A 22,443-nucleotide genomic window follows, 5' to 3' on the forward strand; every position below is an offset into this window, starting at 1 on the left:
TGGGAAGTTGGAGTTACGGGGGGGAACTTGCCTAAAGGGATTGTCTTCACAGCCGGAACTGTGGGCTCTGGTAATCGCCCATAGGAACCTGCGGTGGTGTGATGGTAAATATTTAACAATGGATCTGGCGTGGGGGCCATGGTGGGGGGTGTAGGAAAGGCGTGACTTTAGACTTTGATCATCACCATGGTGTAAATACTCCCTCCATGCCCTCTTAGAAGTTGCCAATGTTGTCATAAAACGTAGGAAAATAATTGGGAATTGATGAGTTCTAAGTATTTATTACTTTTGTGTCTAATATAATTGATTTAATTGTAAGTGTACATGATTTTAATTTTGATAATGACTGTGTTTAACCACTGACTTGCAAAAAATTATTGAAAGATTTAACAACGGGCTCTCATAGCCAGTACTAGCTGGCCCCAGCACACCGCTGGACGCCCCTCTGGGCCATGAACTCATTGAAAATGCAAGTTACTTTTCTATCCACATTGACTTCATTTTTTTTTTTTTCCCGAGGCCGATTAGCCCCAAGCTGCCAGTCCTCCTCTTTTTGCTGGGGACGATTGACTCTGAGCTAACATCTATGCCCATCTTCCTCTACTTTACATGTGGGATGTCTCCCACAGCATGGCTTGATAAGCGGTGTGTAGGTCTGCGCCTTGGATCCCAACTGGCGAACCCTGGGCCACCAAAGCAGAGCGTGCGAACTTAACCGCTGCGCCACTGGGCTGGCGCCTGACTTAATTTTTCACATTTGGCTGAGGGCTGCACACCATCAATCCGAATTATTTTGGTTCCAAATGTTTGGCATTTGTATATTAAAATAATCCAGTACTAGGCTTCGCCAGAACTGAAATTTGGGGTCCTGCTAAGACGCCTGGCTCTCATGCGTGTGGCCAGGCTCCCCCTGTGCGTCTCGTGCAGAAAGAAACCCGGTGATCTGGGGGAAGTGGGCTTTGTTTCCAGAACCTCATCAGGGAGATCTTGAGAGATCAGTTTTCAGTGGCTGCTGTTCCTGCCTTTTAACTATCTTAGTGTGGTTTTATTGTGATCAGTTTAATTTGTTGTGGGTTGTGTGGTAAATCCTACAGTGTGACCGCTCCTTATAGCATTACTAATGTCTGTGGCCTGTAATTTCCCAATAAGCCGACTTGAATTTGTGTCTATCTTGCGGTTCAAATAAGAGCCTTCATACCTCTTTCACTAGGCAGGTAAATAATATAAGCATTATTTTTTGGCCTGTTCAGTGGTATTTCACTGTCATGTACCACAGTCTTTGAATTTGTGCTATGTAAATAAGCTATCCTGTGTTGTATTCCATAAAGTAATAATAAATTCCCTGGGTCGTTTTCAAGTTCCAACCCCTAATTCTTGGCCTTGGGTTCCTTTCTTGGGAACTTTCCTGTGGGAATTTTGCACAACCTGATCCAGCCTGCCCAGAAGTCCCGCACCTTACCCCTACTTCATTCTCGGAGGTTCTGGGATCAGCCACAAGGCTTTGGGAGGTGTGCTGGAGGACGGACAGTGGCTGGCCTTCCCAGGGCCACCTCTGCCATCCGTTGAGCTACAGCATCATCTCACAAAAGAGAGACTTTCTCTGAGGGACTTGGAGGGGAAGGAGCTAATCTTAAGACAAGGCCCTGTAATAGCTCTTCTAGTTGTGGGGATGGAAGCAGGTCATCTTGTTTCTGCTTGCTCTGGTTATCTGTGAGCGCATGCGCGGCTTTCCAGCGGTTGTTGCAAATGCCCTGGATGTGAGCTGAAAGCTGCATGGGAGTACGGCCAGCACACTTAGAAACCGTGGGAACTCACTGTTGATCTTTGGGGTTCTGAGATCTCAACCTCCAAATTGGAGCTATGCTTCCAGAAGGTTCCCTCAGGATGAGTTAGCAACTAGTGGCCTGAGAGCTGTGTCCGGGGTGGCCTGTGGCCAGCACATTTTGGACACAGAAAAAGGGAACACCCAGCCTTTTCCCCAGGACTGCGAGCCTGGGTCTCTAAGAACGTGAGAGGGGAGTGACCAGCTGCTAGGATCTTGGAGCTCCTGGGTCACATTGTGTGGCCTCCAGCTGAGATGTCCTTCCTCCCAAGTGAGATCACCCTTCGGAGGAAGCATACGTTGGAAAAAGATTCTTTTGCATCCTGCAAATCTGGTTGAACATTCGTGGTCCCATGGAGCCAGAGCTGGGCAGGAGGGAGGCAGGCGCTGGGCCAGGCTGGGGCTCTGAGGCCTGGGGCGCAGCCACCGACATGCCCGAGGGCCCAGGCGGTTCCCCGATGACAGAGAAGGCCTAGGCTATTTGTGTGGGCGTCCTGAGGTTGAGGTCAAAACCCCGAGACAGCTCCAAGCAAACCACGGAGAAGCAGCAGCCTGTTATTAGCCTGAAGGAAAACAAAAGCACAGCTCCCTTCTCCATTCGTCTGGGGAGCCTGAGGAAGCTCTCTTCGTCTTACATTTCTCTGTGGCTGAGTTTTTCCTTCCGTGGTCCACTGACTCACGTCTTTTTAAATAGTCACATGAAGCAACAGAAAACGAGCCCAAAAGACAATACTTCCCTACTCTGATCCTCAACTTGTCTGACATCTTCTGGCACTTTCCCTTCAGAGTTAGCATAGGGCTGAGGCCATCGATGATTCCTGGGGGCTGACCTGCACTGGGGGAGACTCTGTACCCTGGAGCCCACTGGACACCAGGCCAGCAGCATCTGAGCAGGTCCCCACTTCTTCCCCTCCCTCGGATGCCAAGTCTAATGATAGGGGTTCTTTGGAGGGCAGTGGCAGGGTGATTGGCAGCCCCTGGAGGGGCCCTATTTTCTATTGTGAAGAAAGGAGTATTGCCCACTTGAAACTCTTCACACAGTGGCCGAGCCACAGAAAAGCCGTGACCAATGCACCACCCCAGGTGGCGTCAGGCTCCCGGGCCCAGTGGACGGGCTATTTCTGGATGCTCATCAGATCTGGATGAATGATCTGATTGCCTAGATGGTGGCACAAGCCAGGCTGTGGCGTTTGAAGGGAAGGGAAGCGAGAGGTGGCGTCTCTGCTTCCTGCCTGGCCTTTGGCTGGTTTGCTTCCTGTCAACCCTTCCCGGCTGAGAAAAACAGGGGCTGGGAAGAGCAGAGTTTGGAGGAAAAATTAAGACTGGAAAAGACTCCAGGCCTTCTTGATGAGGTTTAGGGCTCACATGCAACGTGTGAAACGAGTTGGCCAGCAGTCAGAAATCCAGGAAAGTGCTGCTCTGGTCCTTTGGGGGTTTTGCACACCGACCCTGCTGGCTGCAGCGATGGAGCACAGAAGTTCTTGGCAAGGCTGGAGAACCAGCTGGAAAACTGCGGGGGCTGGGGCGCAGGGGCCTGGGCGGGCCTGGGCCCTATCCATCCTCCCCTCCCTTCCTCTGGGAGGGCAGCAACCGTGTCTGGGTGGCCTTAGCTAAGTATCTGAACAGAGCCAGAGGAGGGGCTGGGTCAGAGGGCCTTCCCGTGGACAGAAGCAGTCCAGAGGCCACGTGAGCGTGAAGGAGAATTGCACATCTTGGCTGGAGCTTTCCTCTAAGCCGCTCCCTGGGAAGCAGCCCATGAGGGCAGCCCTGGGGCAGCCTGGCACAGCACCCCTGACTCCAGGCCCTCATCCCTCCCACCCATGCCTCACCCAACCCCTGGGAGCCTCACCTCCCTGCATAAAGTAGGGTTAACTGTGCCTACCTGGCGGGCTTGTCGAGACGATTAGAAAGAACATATGTAGATTCTGGGAGAATAAAGGCGCTGACCCAAGTAACTTTTGGAAAATGGTGTTTTGACTAGAAACTGTAAGGCTAAGGGCCAAAACAAGTGTAGATAAACCTTGTAACATAGTTGGTAAACTAGTTTCCCCTGGGGGTGCAGGTTAACAATTCTGAAACAGCTCTACAGGAATACTGGGACTGAACAAATAAGTACCTGGATGGTGGGTGGTGGGAGCCATCCTCCCAACTTGTCCTGGGGGAACCACAGTGCTCAACTGGACCAGGAAGGAGCACTATGGTGCTGACACTGGTCAGTGAGCTGTCTCATGGAACATCTTTAAACAGTAAAGGGAAAAGCAAGTCTGTTGAACTACTATGGCTGTGTAACAAAGTGCCCCCAAACCTAGTAAAAGATGGATGTTTTACTTATGTAGTTTCTGGGGGTCAGGAATTCAGGCAGGGCAGATGGTTGAATTCAGAGGGGATGGCTAGTCTCTGCTCGAAGACCTCTGTGGCCCCAGCTCCAAGACTCAGAGGCCAGAAGGCAGATCATCTGAAGGCTTGTTCACTTGCACATTTGACAGTTGGCTGGGACCCTTGCTGGGGCTGTCAGCTGGAACACCTCCGTGTGGCCTCTCCATGTGGCTTGGGCTTCCTCACATCATGGCTGCCAAGTTCACAGGAGAGTGGAGAGAGGGAGGCAGGAGGAAATCATATTGTCTTTTATGGTCTAGCATCAGAAGCCTCGGAGCATCACTCCTCTGCATTCTGTGGGAGGAGGCACTTCCCAAATCTGCCGAGAGAAACCACGTCTCTTGACGGAGGAGTGTCAGCTTCACGTCGTAAGAAGAGTGTGTGGGGTGAGGGACATACTGGTGTGGCCATCTTTGGAAAATACCATCTCCCAGAGCCCCACCCAGTCCTCCTCCTCTTCCCCGAGATCACCAGGACTCCCAGTCGGGGATTGTTGTCTTCAGACCTCTTCTGTGCCTTTACGGACATAGACACACAGAACTTGTGGGGCTTTTGTTGGGGGCGGTCAGCATGTTTAATTTTTATATCAGTGGGATTCCCTTGCATCTTTTTTTGCTTAACACGAGTTCATTTATTAGTTATGTAGAACTCTTTCTCTGTGTTGCAGTACAGTATTCCACAGTTTGCTTATGCTGTGATTTATTTAACCATTTCTTTGTTTTCGTGGACCTTTGAAATGTTTCCTCTTCTTTTTTCTATTGTAAACAATACTGCAATAAATATTTCTCTCTGTGCTATTTTGTGCACACAGCCTAAAGTATGAATGTTTCCCAGGGAAGAAATGATAAGTAAACTGCTGAGTGGAAGACCATACACCCACTTGGAACTTTAGTGGTTTCCATCAAATTTCCTTTGAGGAATGCGAGTCACATTGTTGCCCGTAGAGGGTAATAGGGCTCATTTCCTTGTGTCCTCATCAGCACTTAGTTCTGTCAATCTTTCTAACTCTCACTTACCTTATGAGTGAGAATGATATACTGTATATCATGTATTTTTAATTTGTAGTTTCCTTATTCCATTAAGTTGAACATCTTATATGTTTATCAGCCATCTGCATTTATTCTCCCAGGAATCGCTTGTTCATTTCCTTTACTGAACAGTTCATTTCAGTTTCACTAAAGAGTAGAGACATGCAAATCGAAACAGTGAGATTTTTCTAAGCAATGGAGTAAAAGAAAAGATGACAAAGCTTCTCAATGCTTGCCAAGATTGATATTATTTAAGTTTAGAAAAGCCACTCTATATTTACAAATATTAACTTCTATTTTCTTTCTAAAGATTTTTTGTTAAAACACAACCCTGGACCACAGGAAAATATTCCTAGTTGTTTTATATGAGGGGAGACCAAAGTTGATTTTTTTAAAGTGAATAAAATTTTCCAGCATCATTTAATAACTGAGTCTTTTCCTCTCAGCCTTTTGTTATTTACTTTATCCCTTAAAAATATGAATATATAATGTGATCTTTTTCTGGGCTAGCTTTTATCTTCCATTTTTCTACTTACTTTTTGCTGGTACCCCCTTGTTTTTATAAGGCAAGTCTCTGGATTTATTTGGTAAGAAAGGACACATTTACAGTATTTCCTCTTTCCCCCAGGGAACGCTGCCTCTTCATTGATGCAAGTGTGACTTTTCATCACCCTGTACAGCTCTGTGGTGTTTTCTTTCACGTAGGGGCCTCTCCTTCTGGAGAGGAATATGTTCTCGGGTGCTGGCTGGGTGGGTGGTGGTGAGGTTACTGCTGGAATATTGGGATTATTTTCAATCCATCACCTTTTGGAACTGTCTAGAATTTAGGATCTGGAGGAGTTGGTGAGGCTGAGCAAGTGTTGGAGGGAAAAGGTGAGAAGTGTGTTGGAGGAAGTGTGTTCAAAAGCCAGGACACCCCGGAGCAGAGACAGACGCAGGTAGGAAGCCATGCCAGAGGAATCGCGTCTAGAGGGAGGTTTGTGCTGGGGGAGAAGTGGGTGGGGATTCAGAGTCGTGGGGTGAGAACCAGCCCGTGTCGGGGCCACAGAGGCCGAGCTGCAGAGAGAAGGCGGCTCCACTAGGAAGGCAAGGAAGGCGCGCCCTTGTCAGCAGCTCCAGGTCTTCATCGTTTATTTATTCCTTAATTTGTCAATTATTTCTCGAGTGCTTGTTAAAGAGTCAAACATCATCCTAGGTACTAGGGAAAATGAACAAACTCTCCTCACGGAGCTTACACTGAAGGAGGAGGTGAACATGGAGAAGCCCATTATGTACACACACCTTATAGGGTCTGAGCGTGATAAACTCTACACTGAAAATAAAGCAGGGCAAGGCGACGGAGAGATGGAGGGCTGGAGCATGCTGTTTCTGTTAGGGAGTCGGGGCAGCTGCCCTGACAAGGTGCTATTTCAGCAAAGACTGAAGCGAGAGTGATGAGTGAGCACATGGGATGAAGAAAGGCGCTCCCAGCAGAAGGAAGGGCAGGTGCAAAATCCCTGGGGTGGAGCATCCTGGGGTATGTGAGTCTGAGCTGAGGAAGGGGCAGCTAGCGGGACAAGAGGTGAGAGAGGGCCTGGGGCTCCAGGCCGTGGAGGGCTGGAGGCCTAAGTGAGGCAGGAGAGGGGAACTGTGGACCAGTGGGAAGGAGGCAAGATTTTCGGTCACCCGCTATTTCCCCGGTACGAAGTGGGCTCATTTGCTGTCTAGCCGTGAAAGTGTGAATGTGGTATGTGTGGTTAAGTGAATATGGTGTGAATTTGTGTGTTGTATGTGTGAGTGTATATTGTGTAAGTGTGTGTGCATATGTATGTTTGAGTGTACGGGTGTCTGAGTGATTAGGTATGTGTATGTCTGTGTGAGTATAGCTGTGTTTATACGTTTGTAAGTGTCTATGTGGGTGTGTTTAGGTGTTTGTGTCTTTGTGTGTCCGTGTTTTGTGTTTGTGTGTGTCCCTGACAGTACACAAGGCAGAAAAGGTCCTGAGAGGAGATGAGATCCCAGTGGAAAGCCTCTCCTGGAGTCCTGGCTGAGTCTCTGTCCTTGCCATGGGTCATAGAACAGACCATTGTCACTGATGAGGTCACAGAATGCCAAGCTCCTAGTGACCCCCGGGCAGCCAGCGGCCGCTCGGGCCAGGCCAGTGGAGGGCTTCAGCACAGCCCGAGCCAACTCTCACCAAAGAGCTGGAGCACCGAGGCCCCTGGGCGCTGGTGTCGAAACATGAAACGCCACTTCACAGACTACAGGGGAGAACAGTCAGCGACGGATGGGACCACCCTCAGCTTGACCAGCCCAGGGTCCACGGAGGAGAGCACGGAAGTGTGCTGGCCAGGTAGGTCAGGAGAAAGAGTGCGGCCAGGTGTGTTTCCTGGGAGGAAGGCACGGGAGGTGGGGGAGCATCGGGTCACCCCTTGGTGCTTTTACCAAAGTGTTGTGCTGGCCACAAAAATGGATGGTGGGTGTGACGAAGGCCCTTGTGAGTACATGAGGTGCTCTCGGGAGGCATGAGGATGAAAGTGTAAAATGTATATCATAATATATTTTAATATGCATTGGAAAAAACAGCATTGATATGTCAACCCTGTGATTTCAGAATGACATAAAAAATTCCTTTATAGTAAATTGATTAAAGTTCATCTAGAACGCCAATTTGAAGACCACTATGAAGTCACTGTGGGCAGCACCTATGGTGACGCTGGCTCTTGGGGCCGAGTGCCTGGCATCATCTCTGGATCCATCAGTCATTTAAATGCTCTGTGCCTCTGTTTCCTAATCTGTCAAATGGGAATCATAGCAATGCAATTTCTTAGGGTTTTATTTGTTTGAATATTCAAGGAGTTAAAGCACGTGGAGTGCTTGTAGGGTGATGCGGATACAATGAGTGGGGTAAGACAGAGGCACAAGACAAACGCTGAAGGGGAAGGTGGGGCTGGAGGGCCTGGCCACAGCACTCTCCTTGCGTTGCTTTTTAAATTGTCTCTCTTGAGCTGTGATTTACATACACAAATGTCACCAATTTTAAGTGTACAATTTGAAGAATTTTGACACATGTGCTTTGTGTCCACCACCGTCATCCTGATGCAAAACATTTTCATCCTCCAAAAGTTCCCTTGTGACCCTTTGAACCTTGCCCACTGCCCCAGCTCCTGGTAACCCCTGATCTGTCCTCCCGCCCTATAGTTTTGCCTTTTCTAGAACGTCATCTAAATGGAATTACATACGATGTGGCCTTTTGTCTCTGGTTGCTTTCATTGAGTAGAATGCATTAAGGATTCACTGATATTTTGTGTGGATCAGCAGTTCATTCCTTTTTATCAATGGATAGGGTGGCATTGTATGGATGTACCACAATCTGTTTATTCACTAGCTGATGGCCTTTTGGGTTTAGTCAAGTTTTCAGATAGTACATTCATAAGCTATTTGATCCTTGTTTTCATATCCATAACTCATAGATGCATCTGCCTATCTACACATTATTTGATCTTTGTCACTGCCGCATGAGGTAGCCGTTATTGTCATCCCCGTTTTATGGGGAAACAGATACAGGGAGGTGATGGCACCTGCCCAAGGGCCCCAGGAGCCTGCCCCCTTTCAGAGCCCTGAAGGTGAGTTGTGGCACTGTCCCCTTGTGGGGCACTGATGAAAATGTCTCTCCTCCTCTCAGGGACCGTAAAGAGGGAGGAGGCATCTCCGAGGCCCAGGTCACCCTGTCTCCATGAGGAGGACATCTGCTTCGTCTCCAGGGCACGGAGGATGCTGAGCTGGAGCAGCTCCCCGTCGTCTCAGTCCTCCTCCGAGTACCAGTCCTACTCTCAGTACCAGTCCTGCTGTTCCTGCGCGTACCAGGAGGATGCTGCCCAGCAGAGCGTGTGTGCCTTCTACACCCATGTGCAGACGGTGCAGGGCGTGGCTGTGGCCTGGGAGACCGACACCGGCTTCGAACCGGTCAGCAGGAAGCCCCGCATCCACGAAGCCGAGTTCACCAAGAGGCAGAGAAGGAAAGGCTCCTCCTTTGAGATGGCTTCCAACACCGACCTGCACTGGGACCTGGAAGCCAGCAAAAACGGCTGCTGCCCGGAGCCGGAGGAGGCAGAGCTGCTGGTGCCCCTGGAGTGCTGCGTGCAGGAGCTGCGGGACACTCCCGACTGGCTGGTCACCACCAACTACGGGCTGCGCTGTGTGGCCTGCTGCCGGGTGTTCCCCACGCTGGAGGCGCTGCTGCAGCATGCCCAGTACGGCATCCAAGAGGGTTTCAGCTGCCAGATCTTTTTTGAGGAGATGCTGGAGAGAAGGCGGGCCCGGGACCAAGCGCAGGAGCAACAGCTGGAGGAGGAGGAACAGAGCCCTTCGGACAGCAGTGAATATCCGAGGTACCACGTCGAGGTCGAGTCCCTTCCGTCGCAGCAGCAGAAGCAGTGAGCTGCAGGTGATGAGCCCAGCCCTGCCCTCACTTCTGTCATCTCCGTTTCTCCTTCCCCAGCCAGCAGGACCAAAGCCACCAGGGCAGGGAGCGAGGACGAGGGCCGGGGGAAGGAAGCAGAGGAACGTAGAGCTGGGAGGGCCGTGAGAAGTGAAGGGGAAGGAACCCTTCCAAAGGGCACAGCACTTCAACCAGAGTCCATTTCAAACCTGAATCCGAGGAGGAGATCTTCGAGCGTTTCTGGCAGCGGCCGCGAGATCGGAAGGCCCCAAGCGTGTGGCCACAGGGATTTCTATTTTTGCTGGTGGATCGAGCAGGTCATGACTGGCAGGAGAGCCAACTGCAAACGAAGCTTCAGCCCTATTTTTTTCATTGTCAGGAACCCATCCTATGCCCTACTTCTATGTCTTATTTTAGTGGGATTAAACTTGAAAAACTCAAAATTTAAGACAACGACTCATTGCGTGAACCATGCCGCGGGTCCACAGTTGGACACACAGGAAATTCCCATCTCTGCAGGTTGCATACTAGCACAGACACCTGGGGACCGGCAGAGGCAGAGATGGGTGCTGGGTGAGTCTTGCTGACTTATGAGTTCACACATCCACTAAACCTTTAAAAATGTCGCTACAAAATTCATCTTCACCCTTCTATCCATTCCCAGCTCAGGGGGCTGCATTCACGCAGGAAAATCCATGGATGGGTCACTGTGTATTAGGTACGCTGATGAAACATACCCTAACCTGCCAGGGAGAGGCAGTTAGAGCAGGCAATTGCAAAGCAAGGGGACGAATCACACGAAGGAAGTTTGGGGAGCCCAGAGGAGGGCCCCAAACTCATGCCGGTTGATGGGGAAGGAAAACTTTCCAAAAGAGGTGATGCTCACAGAAACTCGGAAGACAGGTGGCATTAACTCGGCCAGGTTTACTTGGGCACTGTTGACATTTTAGGCTGAATGGTTGTTTGTCTTGGGGGTTGTCCTGTCCACTGTAGGGTGTCTAGCAGCATCTCTGGCCTTCATCCACCAGATGCCCGGAGCATCCACTCGGCCACAATTGTGACCATCAAAAATGTCTCCAGACATTAGCAAATGTCCCCTGGGAGAAAATCGCCCTTCAGTTGAGAATCACTGAATCAGACAAAAATGAGGATCTTAGAAGGGTGAATGACACAGTATGTTTGGGAAATTGCCAGCCACTTGCCCTGGATGGAATGCTGGAGACGTTTATCCTTTCATATCATCCAGAGGATTTAAGTGCCTATGTGCCAGGCTCTGTACTGGGCACGGGGAATAAACCATGAACAAAACAGGCATGGATGCTGCTCTGTAGAGCTTATGGCCAGTGGGCCTATATATATGTATGTATGTAAAATTAGAAATAATTATGAGAGTACCCATTTCATAACCTACAGGGCCCTCTGTGGCCCAGCCTTTGCTAGCTTCTCCATCACCATTTCTTAGTATTCACTGCTTCAGTCACTATGCTCCTGTCCTGTTGGCCTTCCTTCTTTCCTTAAAGACTCCAAGCTTTCATACCTCAGAGCCCTTGCACTTGCTCTCCCCTGTAAGTGGAACACAACCCTTCTCTGTCGCTCTTGTGACTGACCCTTTGCTCATCTTTGAGGGTTTGGCTTTGTCACTTTTTCGAAGGGGCTTTCCCCCATCACACTACCTTAGCGTATGCCTCCTTCTAACTGCAGATGGTTTTAAGAAGAGAAGAGACGTGATCAGATTCAGGTTTTAAAAAGCTCACTCTGGTCGTGTGTGGAATATGGACTTGCACAGTGGCAAAAGAAGAAATGGAGATCACTTAAGAAGCTGTTGCAGGAGTCCAGGCAAGGGATACTGTGGCCTGGATAAGGCTGATCACAAGCCAAGAGAGTATTTCCTGGGTGAATTCAGGACAAACTTGGGGAACACCCTGGAGGGTTTGGGGATGAGTGAATGTGGGGTGGGGGAAAGGGGCTCAACAAGGTGGACCCTCAGGATCCTAGCAGGAGCCAATGGTGGGTAGTTGCACAGGAACCAATATGGGGAACTTTGGAGGAAGATCAGTCATGTGTGTGTGTGCACATGTGTTGTTTGTGTGTGTGAACATGCATGTGTGAGTGCGTGCGCGCACATGTATATGTGTGCATGGGTCTGTGTTTGGACGTACAGGCCTAAGGGCTGGGAGTGGGGGTGACAGAAGTCAGTCAGGACATGTCTGACTCTAAATGCCAATGGTGGACTCCCAGATAGAGATGTTGCATAAGAAGTGGTTTAGGATTTAGAACTCAGAGGACAAGTCTGGACTGGAGACGGAAATGAGGAAGCTAACAGCACATGGATGGTGCCCTATTCAAAACCACAATAGTGGGTGGACAAGCCTCACCAGGGCCCTGGAGTTGAGTTAGACGAAAGAGTGTGGCAGTGAAGGAAGGAGAAACTAGGTGGAACGCATTTCTTAGGAGTTTTCTTCAAAGTCAACAAAACTAAGAGTGTTTCGAGGAGGGGTGAGCAGTGTCAAATGTGGGAGAGAGCGGGAGGGAGTGAGGACGAAACGTTTTTCGTTTCATTTGAGGCATGGAGGTTGCTGATGGCTCTGGGGAGAGCAGTCTCAGGGGCTGAAGGAGCCGATGGGCATGGATCAGTAGTGGGCACAAGATCATGCACATAAGACAAGCAGAGACAACTCTGCTGGTGGGTTTGGTTAAAGAGCAGAGCAACCATGGTTGTAGCTAGACAAAAGGAAACTAAAAAAACCCACAAAGATGGGGGGGAGAGCAAGTTTTTGTGCTAATGGCAATGATCCCTTAGGGAGGGGGAGACGAAGAATGCAAGAGAAAGCAGGGAGGTCTGAGGAGGAGGTCAAGCAGGCGAGAGAGGGCTGGATCCTGAACAGCTGTGGTCAGTATGTTGTGTGTGTGTCTGTTGGAGATGTCTGTGTGGGGTTCTAGAAAAGAGGAGCAGCAGCCAGCAGGTGGGCACTGCCTGGGCATGGGGCCCTGAAGGAGGAGGAGAACAGGGTCCCCACCTCCTTCCCTCTCAGGCAGCGTGTTTAAATGTGAAACTCTGACAGTCTAAGGGCCAAGCATTGTTCTAAACACTTAATGAATATTAAGTGTTTAATATTAATATTAATGCATATTAATATTAATGAATATTAAGTCTGCACAGTCCAGGGAGGTGGCTCCCCCAGTTAGCCCTGTTTTGTAAGCGAGGAAGCTAAGATCTTGCTGACTGAGTGAGCCGAGGTCCTACAGCTGGTGTGCAGTGGAGTTGGCCCTCACACCCAGGCAGCCTGGCTCCAGAGCCTGCACCCTCACCATCACGCCGAGAGGCCAAATTTGAACATAAGGACAGATGCGAGGTATTCAGAAAAGCGACCATGTCAAGTCCGCAGGCTGTGTTTTCTTTAGATTAAGTACAAGCAGCTGGAGATCAGGGGAAAGATGCTGGGCATTCGGGACAGATGAAAGATGAGAAGGACCTTGGGTAAGCAAACTTAATGTAGTGGATAACTTTGGCCCATGTAGATGAGGGAAGGAGAGGATGAAATTGTTCTTAAGATAGTGACTTGTTCTTAAAACATAACTTACGCTACGCTCAGCTGAGTTAAGTATGCATTTGTGGGTTAAACACACCACTTCGCAGAGACCTGGGACCTCCACCAAATAACACAAGTATCAGAGTGAGTAAGGAGAACTCTTCCAGAAGGTTCAAGGGACCTCAAGTGTTTTAAATATTGAACCACTGTAGACCTTTTATTTTCCCAAATCTTAGAAAAAGATGGAACTCATTTCATGAAACGTACAGAAACCTAATAACAAAGCTTGACAAAGATAGCACTAAAAAAGTAAGCAATATATAAATCTCACATAAACACAAAGTAATAGCTAATAAAATTTATAGAGTATGAGAAGAGCAATTTACCATGACTGAATTTGGGTCATTTTAAGACTGTAAAGACAGTTAAAAAATTTTAAATCTAGCAGTACTTCATAAGGAAAGATCTTATGATTATCTCAGTAGATAGTACAAAGACACACAATATTCAGAAATAAACCCATACATTTATGGTCAATTGTTCTTTCAACAATAGGCCAAGGTAATTCAAGGGAAGAAAGAATAATCTTTTTAGCAAATGATGCTGTGACAACTGGATATCTGTATGCAAAAGAGTGAAATTGGATCCCTACCTCACGTCATACGTGAAAATTAACTCAAAATGAAAAAGAGCTAAATGTAAGAATTAAAATTCTAAAATTCTTAGAGGAAATCATGGGTGTAAATCTTCATGACCTTGGATTAGGCAATGGTTTCTTAGATATGACATGAAAAGCACAAGCAAACAGAGAAAATATATAAATTGGACTTCATCAAGATTATAACTTTTGTGTTCAGAGGACATTATCAAGAAAGCGAAAAACAATTCACCAATAGGAGAAAATACTTGTTCATCACATATCTAATGAGAGTCTAGTATCTAGACTATACAAAGAACTCTTGTAACTCAACAGTAAAGAGATAAATATAAGCCAATTAAAAAATGGGCAAAAGATTTGAATAGACATTTCTTCAAAGAAGATATACAAATGACCAATATGCACATGAAAAGATGCTCAACATCATTGGTCCTTAGAGAAATGCAATGAGATATCACCTCACACCCAGGAGGATGGCTATAATAAAAAATACATATATAATATAAAAAATATAATAAAAAAGACAGACAATAACAAGAGCTGATGAAGATGAGGATAAAGAGAAATTAGAACCTTCCATACATTTCTGATAGGAATGTAAAATGGTGCGCCACTTTAGAAAATATTCTGGCGGTTCCTCAGAAAGTTAGAGGTAGAGTTACAACATGACCCAGCAATTCTGATAATTGAAAACATACGTCCACACAAAAACTTGTACATGAATATTCATGGCAACATTCTTCATAGCACAAAAAAGTCAAAACAGTCTACATACCCATCAAATGATGAATGGATAAATAAAATGTGATCTATCAATAGTATGGAATACTATTCAGCCAGAAAAAGGAATGAAGTATTGACACATGCTACAACATGGATGAACCTTGAAAACGTTATGGTAAGTGAAAGAGGCCAGACACAAAAGGCCACATAATGTATTATTCTATGTATGTGAAATATCCAAATAGTTATATTTATGGAGACAGAAAGCAGATGAGTGTTGCCAGGGGTTCAGGGGAAGGGGATAATGGGAAATGACTACTAGTGGATATGGGGTTTCCTCTTGGGATGATGAAAACACTCTGGAATTAGAAAGTAGTGAAGGTTACACAACTTTATGAATATACTATAAACCATTGAATTGTCTGCTTTACAAAAGCTCAACTTTATTGTAGGTAAGTTATGTCTCAATTAAAAAAACATGTAATAAATACAACCATCATTCCTATTATAAATATTTCAGAAACTAAGAATAGAAAATGTATTCAGATGATATGGAGCATTTATTGCAAACCATATAAGCAAAAAATCTACACATGTTCCCACTGAAATCAGGTAAAATACGTCGTCTATTATAATTTTTATTTAACATTGTTCTGGAAGTTACAACCAATTCAATAAAACATGAAACAGAAATGTTACAAATATTGGACAGAAAATTGTGATTTTTCAGAAAAAAAACAATATACTTACCTTGAAAGCTCAAAGGAATTAACTAAAAATTATGGTAAAAAGAGGTCTTCACAGGATTGAGATATAAGATGGATATCAAAAGCTTTCTTGAGTATTATATGTGACTAATTAGGAAATAACATGGAAAATCTTCCACTCACTAGATAAACAGATATTCATGGAAATACTGTAAGTGCAATGAAATGTCAAAGTGAATATCTCTGGTTGAGAATTGTTGATAAATTTTGGATTTTCTGTAATGTGCAATATTTTTAAAGTTTTCTATGTTGAGGAAGTATGGCTTTTATAATAAAAAGGCAATAGAATGTTTCTTCAAACATTACCTCAGGTTGGAGGTGACTTTGGGGGCCTTCCCTGTCCACATTTGTGGTCTACAGACCACACTTTGAAAACCCCAGCTCTTGTCATCTTAATCCTTGGTCCTTTGGAATGAAATTAGCTTTAATTTTAAGAGTGCTTGTGATAGATGAGGACCCAACCAACTCAAGATAGTCAAATTACAAAGCTCTTTTTGTGGAGTGTCCTCATTTAAGAAAGGAGGGTTGAAAGCTGTGAATGACAGGGAGATCTTGAGAGAGGACCATGGTGGGAACTCAGTTGAGAGAAAGGGTAAAGACAGTGAAACTGGGAAAGAAAATAAGATCATGCAAACAGGACTTTGTAGGGAGAAGATGAGGAAGGTGTGGCAGGATGAAGAAGGAAAGATGAGCAAGTTGGAGAAGGGAGACAGAAGGGGAAAGAGAAAAATGGCAGGTATGAAGGATAACACATTGAGTGGGGAATGTGATGTCCCAAAGGGGTCCAGGTAGGAGGCTGGTGGGGAAAGATGAGCGTCCTGTCAAAGATGGCCAAATCCTGACTGACCTTTCCTTGGGAGTCAGCAGTCTCTGAGGTGCTCAGTAATGGACGCTGTTATGGGCTGAATTGTATCCTCTCAAAATTCATTTGTTGAAGTACTAAGCCATACTACTTTAGGCTGTGACTATATTTGGAGATAGGGCCTTTAAAGAGGTGACTAAGGTGGGGCTGGCTCCGTGGCGTAGGGGTTAAGTTCACACACTCTGCTGTGGAGGCCAGGGGTTCATGGGTTCGGATCTGGGCGTGGACTTACACACCGCTCATCAAGCCATGCTGCGGCAGCGTCCCACATACAAAATAGAGGAAGGTTGGCACAGATGTTACCTCAGGGACAATCTTCCTCAGCAAAAGCACAAACAAACAGGTAATTAAGGTAAAATGAGGTCCTTAGGATGGGCTCCAATCAACTATGACTGGTGTCCTTATAAGAAGAGGAAATTAGGACACAGACACACACAGAGGGAAGACCATGTGAGGACACAGGAAGAAGACAGCTGTCTATAAGCCAAGGACAGAGGCCTCAGAAGACACCAACCCTGCTGACACCTTGATTTTGGACTTCCAGCCTCCAGAACCGTGAGATGGAGAATGTCTGTGGTTTAAGCCCCTCATTCTGCAGTATCTTGTTATGGTAGCCGTAGCAAATGAATACAGATGCTGAAGGGCAGCAGGCGACAAGGCTCAGGGAGGTCCCTGTTTCCAGTGTGAACCTTCCTGGCCCCAGGGCCTGAGGAGAGCAAGCAGGCAGTGAGAGCTCCATCAGTGTCTGTTCATTGAATTGCCCGGGATGGCATAAATACATTTGGGGACAAGCTGCTGACTTGGGTGAAGAGTGGCCTGCTGGCCCCCAGCACTCGGAGTGCCTTGGGACCTGTCAGAGGGTTTTGTAGAAGGAATTTGATGTGTGAGCATGTGGTGGCGTGGGGCTTGGTTAAGAGACCACTGTAGGTTCTCTTCAATTCTCTTCTAAGTCTCTAATGCTTCCCCTTCCGGTGGACTGACCTGAAGGCCCCACTGGGAAATGAGCTGGGCACAGGGAGGATGGGGACCTGGATGTGCTGAGCTTTAGGGAAGATGGAACAAGAAGTTCACGAAAATGCCTTGTCCAGCTCTCAAAGCCTGGCACCAGGAGCCAAACACCGTGTGTATATGCGTGTGTGTGAATATGTGAGTGTGTATGTGTGTGTGTTTGCACGTGTGGAACCTGCTGCTCTGCATTGGGCTGTGCTTGCTGTACCTGGCTCCGGGCAGAGAGAAAGCAGGGACCTGGAAAGAAGGTCCATGAATGATGCTCGAACCCCTGAGGGCTTGTTGGCGCTCTGCAGCCGGACTTCCTGCAGCCCTCCCAGGGCACACCCAGGAGCTGCCGAGCCCAGCCGAGGTACCGTCAGTCCTAGGAGAAGAGGGTGAGAACTCCCCATAGCGATGTTTTGCAAACTTGAATAGCATCCTTTCAAAGGCCAAGAACATTCTTACAGGGCCCGTGTTGACTTAAGTTATTGCTGCTTAAACAACGACTTAACACAAACACAAACATTCAAGTTTATAGTTGCTTTATAACTATAAAACAAAAACAAATGTGTAAATTAAATACAAACACAATTACAAAAGCAATAAAACTCAGATTGAGAACATTAATTTTATGTGACTGTTGAGCTCGGTGCTTGCAAAACCAAGTTGCCTCCTAAGTGAATATGAGACTGAACGTGAGGCAGATTCTCCTGGGGCTGACAGGTCCTCACTGCCATGTGCCCACAGGATGCAGATTCCCAGCACTGACAGCATGGATATGTATTAAAGCCATCGCGTCACCATGATTGCCAACCTAAATGCAAAGAGGGCACAGGAGCCAGGTGCCACCAGGTGTTTATAAGGTGCTTTTCCAGATAATCTATGTGCTTTAAAATTTTTTCTAGATCTTCCTAAAGTTTTAAGAATTCCATTAGGGAGCATGAAGAGCCTTGGGGTTGTTCGTGGGACCCCTGTTTGAAAAATGCAGCCTGGGAGTACTCACGTGGAACATCCATCATTCATTCCACAGACACTCACCCACTGCTTCCCCCACACCCAGGGCCTGGGCTCAAGCGGAGGGACACAGATGACTGACGGCCAGTGTTAAGGATCAAAGATGCTGTAGGTAGGGGTTTGTATAGGAAACTGTGGGGCTCTGAAAAGGGTACCTAATGCAGCCTTTGGGGGCTTGGAACGCTTCCCGGAAGAGGAGATGCCTCTTCAAGCTGAGTCTTGAAAGGATAGCAACCTTGCAGCCCTATGGAGGGGCAGTTAGTACACACATACCATGCTGAGTTATGACTGGGTGCTGTATTTTTAGGATAAGGCTATGCTTATGAACAGGGAAAAGAGGGTTTATTTTGCCCCGTAGAGAGCTAACCCCTTGTCCCCAAAATCTTCTCCTTGGGCAGTTAATAGTTCAGCAATTTCACCATCAGAGTGCCATTCATTGACTTAAAATTTGCCCTGTCTATGTCAATAATAATGTTTTTGGAAAGCTCACATAATCGGACAATACCAGCCTTTTACATGTTAGCATGAATTAGTTCATCGGTTAGCTATAGGTTCAGAAAAAGTCCCTGAAGGGATGGAAGTGGAGTTTGGGTGGGACTATGGAAGAGAAGTTGGACCAGATCTTGGAGTTTACCTGAGGAGGGGTGGGTGCCAGGAAGACGGAAACACCCTGAAGAGGTCTCATCTCTCATCCATCCGTGTGTGGAATGGGGTGCACGCACACGTGCGGGGGGGGGCGGGCGGTGAAAGGGTAGGTAGGATGGGCAGCCTCAGCTTTCTCTGCCTCAGAAAGAGGTTACACTGGAGGCTACACAAAGGGCTAGCTCCCTGCATCCTGCTCTCACCCGTCCAGGAAGGCTGGGAGGAGCAACCTGGCCTGCCTGTGATGGAGGCCTGCGCTTGGCCCAGCAGCTGCCCGGGGTCCTGCAGGCCAGCCCTGGCTCCATTCAGGCCAGTGTTTGGGAGGAGCCTGAGCATCCTGACTCTGACTTTCCTGTCCAGGTAGCTGAGAGCAGTGCTCAGCTGGCCCCAGCTAGGTCCAGAGGGCAACAGCGCTCCCCTGCAGAAACAGAGTAGATGCGAGAGGAAAGTCAGGCTGGCAGCGGGAGACTCGGCTTGAAGGTGCCTAATCCGAGAGCAGCATACAAGGTGGGTGCCAGCAGCATGCTGACCCGGAGCTGAGGTAAGACAATCAACAGCCAGTTTGCACTTGGGCATGACTCTGAGTCTCGTAAACCCTCTTCTCACAAAACCCCAGAAGCCCTCGGGTGCCCCAGAGCACGGCATCAGTGACTGCCACTCACCCTGTCTCTGTTTCTCGGTGGCGGCGTGATTGGCATTTCGTGTGGATGTTACTCCCTGGGCAGACTGCCCACTGCATGGTAGGGCACTCACGTCACAGCCTCTGTCCCTGAGTGCCAGTTGTGCACCCACCTCCAATATCGTTACAGCAGTCAAAAATGTCCCACACATTTCCAAAGACCCCTAGGGGACACTGCTAGGGGGCCACTGGCTGTCTCTCCAAAGATGGGCTCTGCCCAGCTCCATCACTGGCCCTTCCTTATGCATATAACCTAAAGCACGAAGCACCCACACTGCACAGGAGGGTGGGGCCGGGAGACGAGGATAGGCTGAGGGGTGTGATGGGGGCTGAGGGCTGGGCGGGGGGCCTCTTGGCAGGTTCCGGCGTGAAAGCTGCTGTCAGCTCACATCTCCCGGCTCAATAAGGGCTGTTATTCAGGAACGTCTGAAAAGCACCAGAGGGGAGAGGTGTCTCTTCCCAGACTCCTCTTCGTTTCTCAACCCCACGTTAGCATGAGAGGATTAGCAATTTTCTCGCTTCTCTGGTTGCCTGTTGTTTTAGCATCAGTTGCCCCTTTCTTTGGTAGCTGACCTGGGTGACTGGGCCTCCAGGCACAGCACAGTCTCCCACCTCCCCTCTCCTATCTCTATCTGTCCCCCTCCTTCATCAGCTCCCTCTTCAGCTGCTCTCTCAAATAATAACCCATCTTCCTCTTCCCTCCTCTCCCTCTCTTCGTCCCTTCTGTTCTGGGCTGAATTGTGTCTTCTCCAAAATCCGTATGTTGAAGTCCTAAACCCCAGTACTTCAGAAAGTGGCTGCATTTGGAGACAGGGCCCTTAAGGAGGTAATTAAATTAAAATGTGGTCCTCAGGGTGGGCCCTAATCCATTATGACCGGTGTCCTTATAAGAAGAGGGGATTAGGCCACAGACATGCACAGAGGGAAGACTATGTGAAGACGCAGAGAGAAGACAGCCATCCACCAGGCAAGGAGAGGACCCAGTAGAAACCAAGCCTACCGACATCTTGATCTCAGATTTCCAGGCTGCAGAACTGGGAGACAACCCATTCCTCTTGTTTAAGCCCCCTGTTTGTGGTACTCTGTTATGGCAGCCCCAGCTTCCTTTCTTTCTCGCTTACTAATTCATGGATGTACCCCTGAAACACTTATCGATGGCCCACCACGTGCAGGGCACTGTGTAGGAGTGGATTTTCTAGGGCTCAGTTCTCAGCCCTTCTCTCGTCTCAGAGGATGGATCCTGGACAATGGCATTCATTTCCAAGGCATCTCACACCCGCTTGAGGATGTCAGTTGTCTTTCTCTGGCTCTCCCCTCACTGTGAGCTGTAGAGTCTAAAATTCAACATTTCTCTTAGATCTTCTGTCAACCGTATTGGACATATTAGATTCAATGTAGTCCCTTTCTCCAAGCCTGCTCTTCTCCTGGCGGTCCTCCCTCTGTGATAACTGGGGGACCCTTGTGACGTCTCCCCTCCTTCACTGATGGCACCCATCATCATTGGCACGGAGTACAAACTCCTGGGCTTGGCAGTTGGGAGCCTCCAGGGCTTTTCTCCTGCTGTCCCTCTTTCCACATCTCACTCCCTAGGTACAACTGGTCTGCTAGGCCCCCAGAAGCCACCTATAGGACTTGAGAGTCCTGCGTCCTTTAGCCTCTGCGCTTTAACACAGGCTGTTCCCTCGCCTGGAACAAGCCTCTCACCCTCTGTCTGCAGACTCTCCCAGCATCCTTTAAGCTTCAGTTCAAGGGCAACTTTCACTGTAAATGTTTCCAGCACAGTGACTAGGAAGAGGAAGTGGGCTTGGCTTCCATTTTGGTCAGTGAGGTAGATAATCTGCACCCTCATTGCAATCCCTTCTATCTGGAGCCTTCTGGAATCTGGGGGTCATTTCTTTCTGTATGCAGCCAGCCTGCAGGGGCCCTGAAACCCCCCTCCCATTTCCTGCTAAGGTTGTGGGATGACCCAATTCACCAGGGTCCCTGGTGACATTGGTTTGGAGAAGCTATTTGTATCTAAATACACTGTCAGGCTTACAGCTTCACACTTCCTTACTTTTAGGAAAAACCCAGTGCACCCTACACCCCTTCCCCTGTCATGCAGGCGAAAGATGCTGCAGCTTCATGAAAGTTCGGCCGTGGGTGGCTCATGGCTTTCCCTTCTGACTGGATGGACGCATCCTCTGTAAGCACGATCTCTTCTTCCATATCCTCCCCCATCAGTCAGAGCTGGAACCCCTTTAACCCAGACTCTACTCCTTGTCCACTCCCTTTTAGTGGTATTCAGGTGTGCAACTAACTGCTTCTAGCAGGAAAATGCTTGTGAGCAGTGTGGAGGAGGAAATCTTAAAAATTACTTGTCTAAATCCAGATCGAACAAGCAACACAGATGTGCTCAGCACCTTACAAGGTGGGCAGTTTACTTTGCCTTGGTGTTTTCAGTTAGGAACATATTTGCTACACACGACATCAAGCTGATTACAAAACCACGCCATCCTCTTTCATCTCAGACTCAGGTTTTAGCAAACGACTGAATAATGAAAGCGAAAAGAGATCTCCCCTCCCCAGCCTGCCATGGGACAGCAGAATGCATTTATTTGGAGGGAATTCGGATTTCTAAGATGCTTCCTCTGATGACTGGAGGAATCAGGATTAGTTGAGTAGGGGCTGCATGTTGCTTAGTGTCCACAGGGACCTGGACCGACTTCAGAACCATCAGAATGCTTGTCCAGAGCCCCTAGATGGGGACATTTTTAGAAGAGGTAATTTAAAAAAAATAATTGGATTGCATTATTCTTCTAATTCTGCCCTCAGTCACACCTGATAGAGCCAGGGGTTGGACAGATAAAGTCAGTGGGAGATTTTCAAATGGTCCGAAGCTTGTGAGTGAATGGGCAGGCACCAGGGCGAAGGGAAATATCTGGAACACCTC

At 47.9% G+C, this 22,443-nt stretch overlaps 1 protein-coding gene across 1 annotated transcript; it reads left to right on the top strand.

Moving 5' to 3' along the window:
• Nucleotides 1-2,221: 2,221 nt before the first annotated feature.
• FAM170B (family with sequence similarity 170 member B) lies at nt 2,222-10,089 on the top strand. Its single transcript, XM_003363571.5, has 2 exons — nt 2,222-7,558; nt 8,891-10,089. The coding sequence occupies exons 1-2, from the start codon at nt 7,216-7,218 to the stop codon at nt 9,643-9,645; spliced, it is 1,098 nt and encodes a 365-aa protein (XP_003363619.2). The 5' UTR covers nt 2,222-7,215; the 3' UTR covers nt 9,646-10,089.
• The last annotated feature ends 12,354 nt before the right edge of the window (nt 10,090-22,443 follow it).

This window comes from Equus caballus, chromosome 1, assembly GCF_041296265.1.
Source record: "Equus caballus isolate H_3958 breed thoroughbred chromosome 1, TB-T2T, whole genome shotgun sequence".
NCBI classification, from domain to species: Eukaryota; Metazoa; Chordata; class Mammalia; order Perissodactyla; family Equidae; genus Equus; species Equus caballus.

Coding starts and splice junctions, on each gene's coding strand:
- FAM170B (XM_003363571.5), top strand. CDS start 7,216: ATGAGATCCCAGTGGAAAGCCTCTCCTGGAGTCCTGGCTGAGTCTCTG. Junction 7,559..8,890: donor CACGGAAGTGTGCTGGCCAG/GTAGGTCAGGAG, acceptor TCCTCCTCTCAG/GGACCGTAAAGAGGGAGGAG.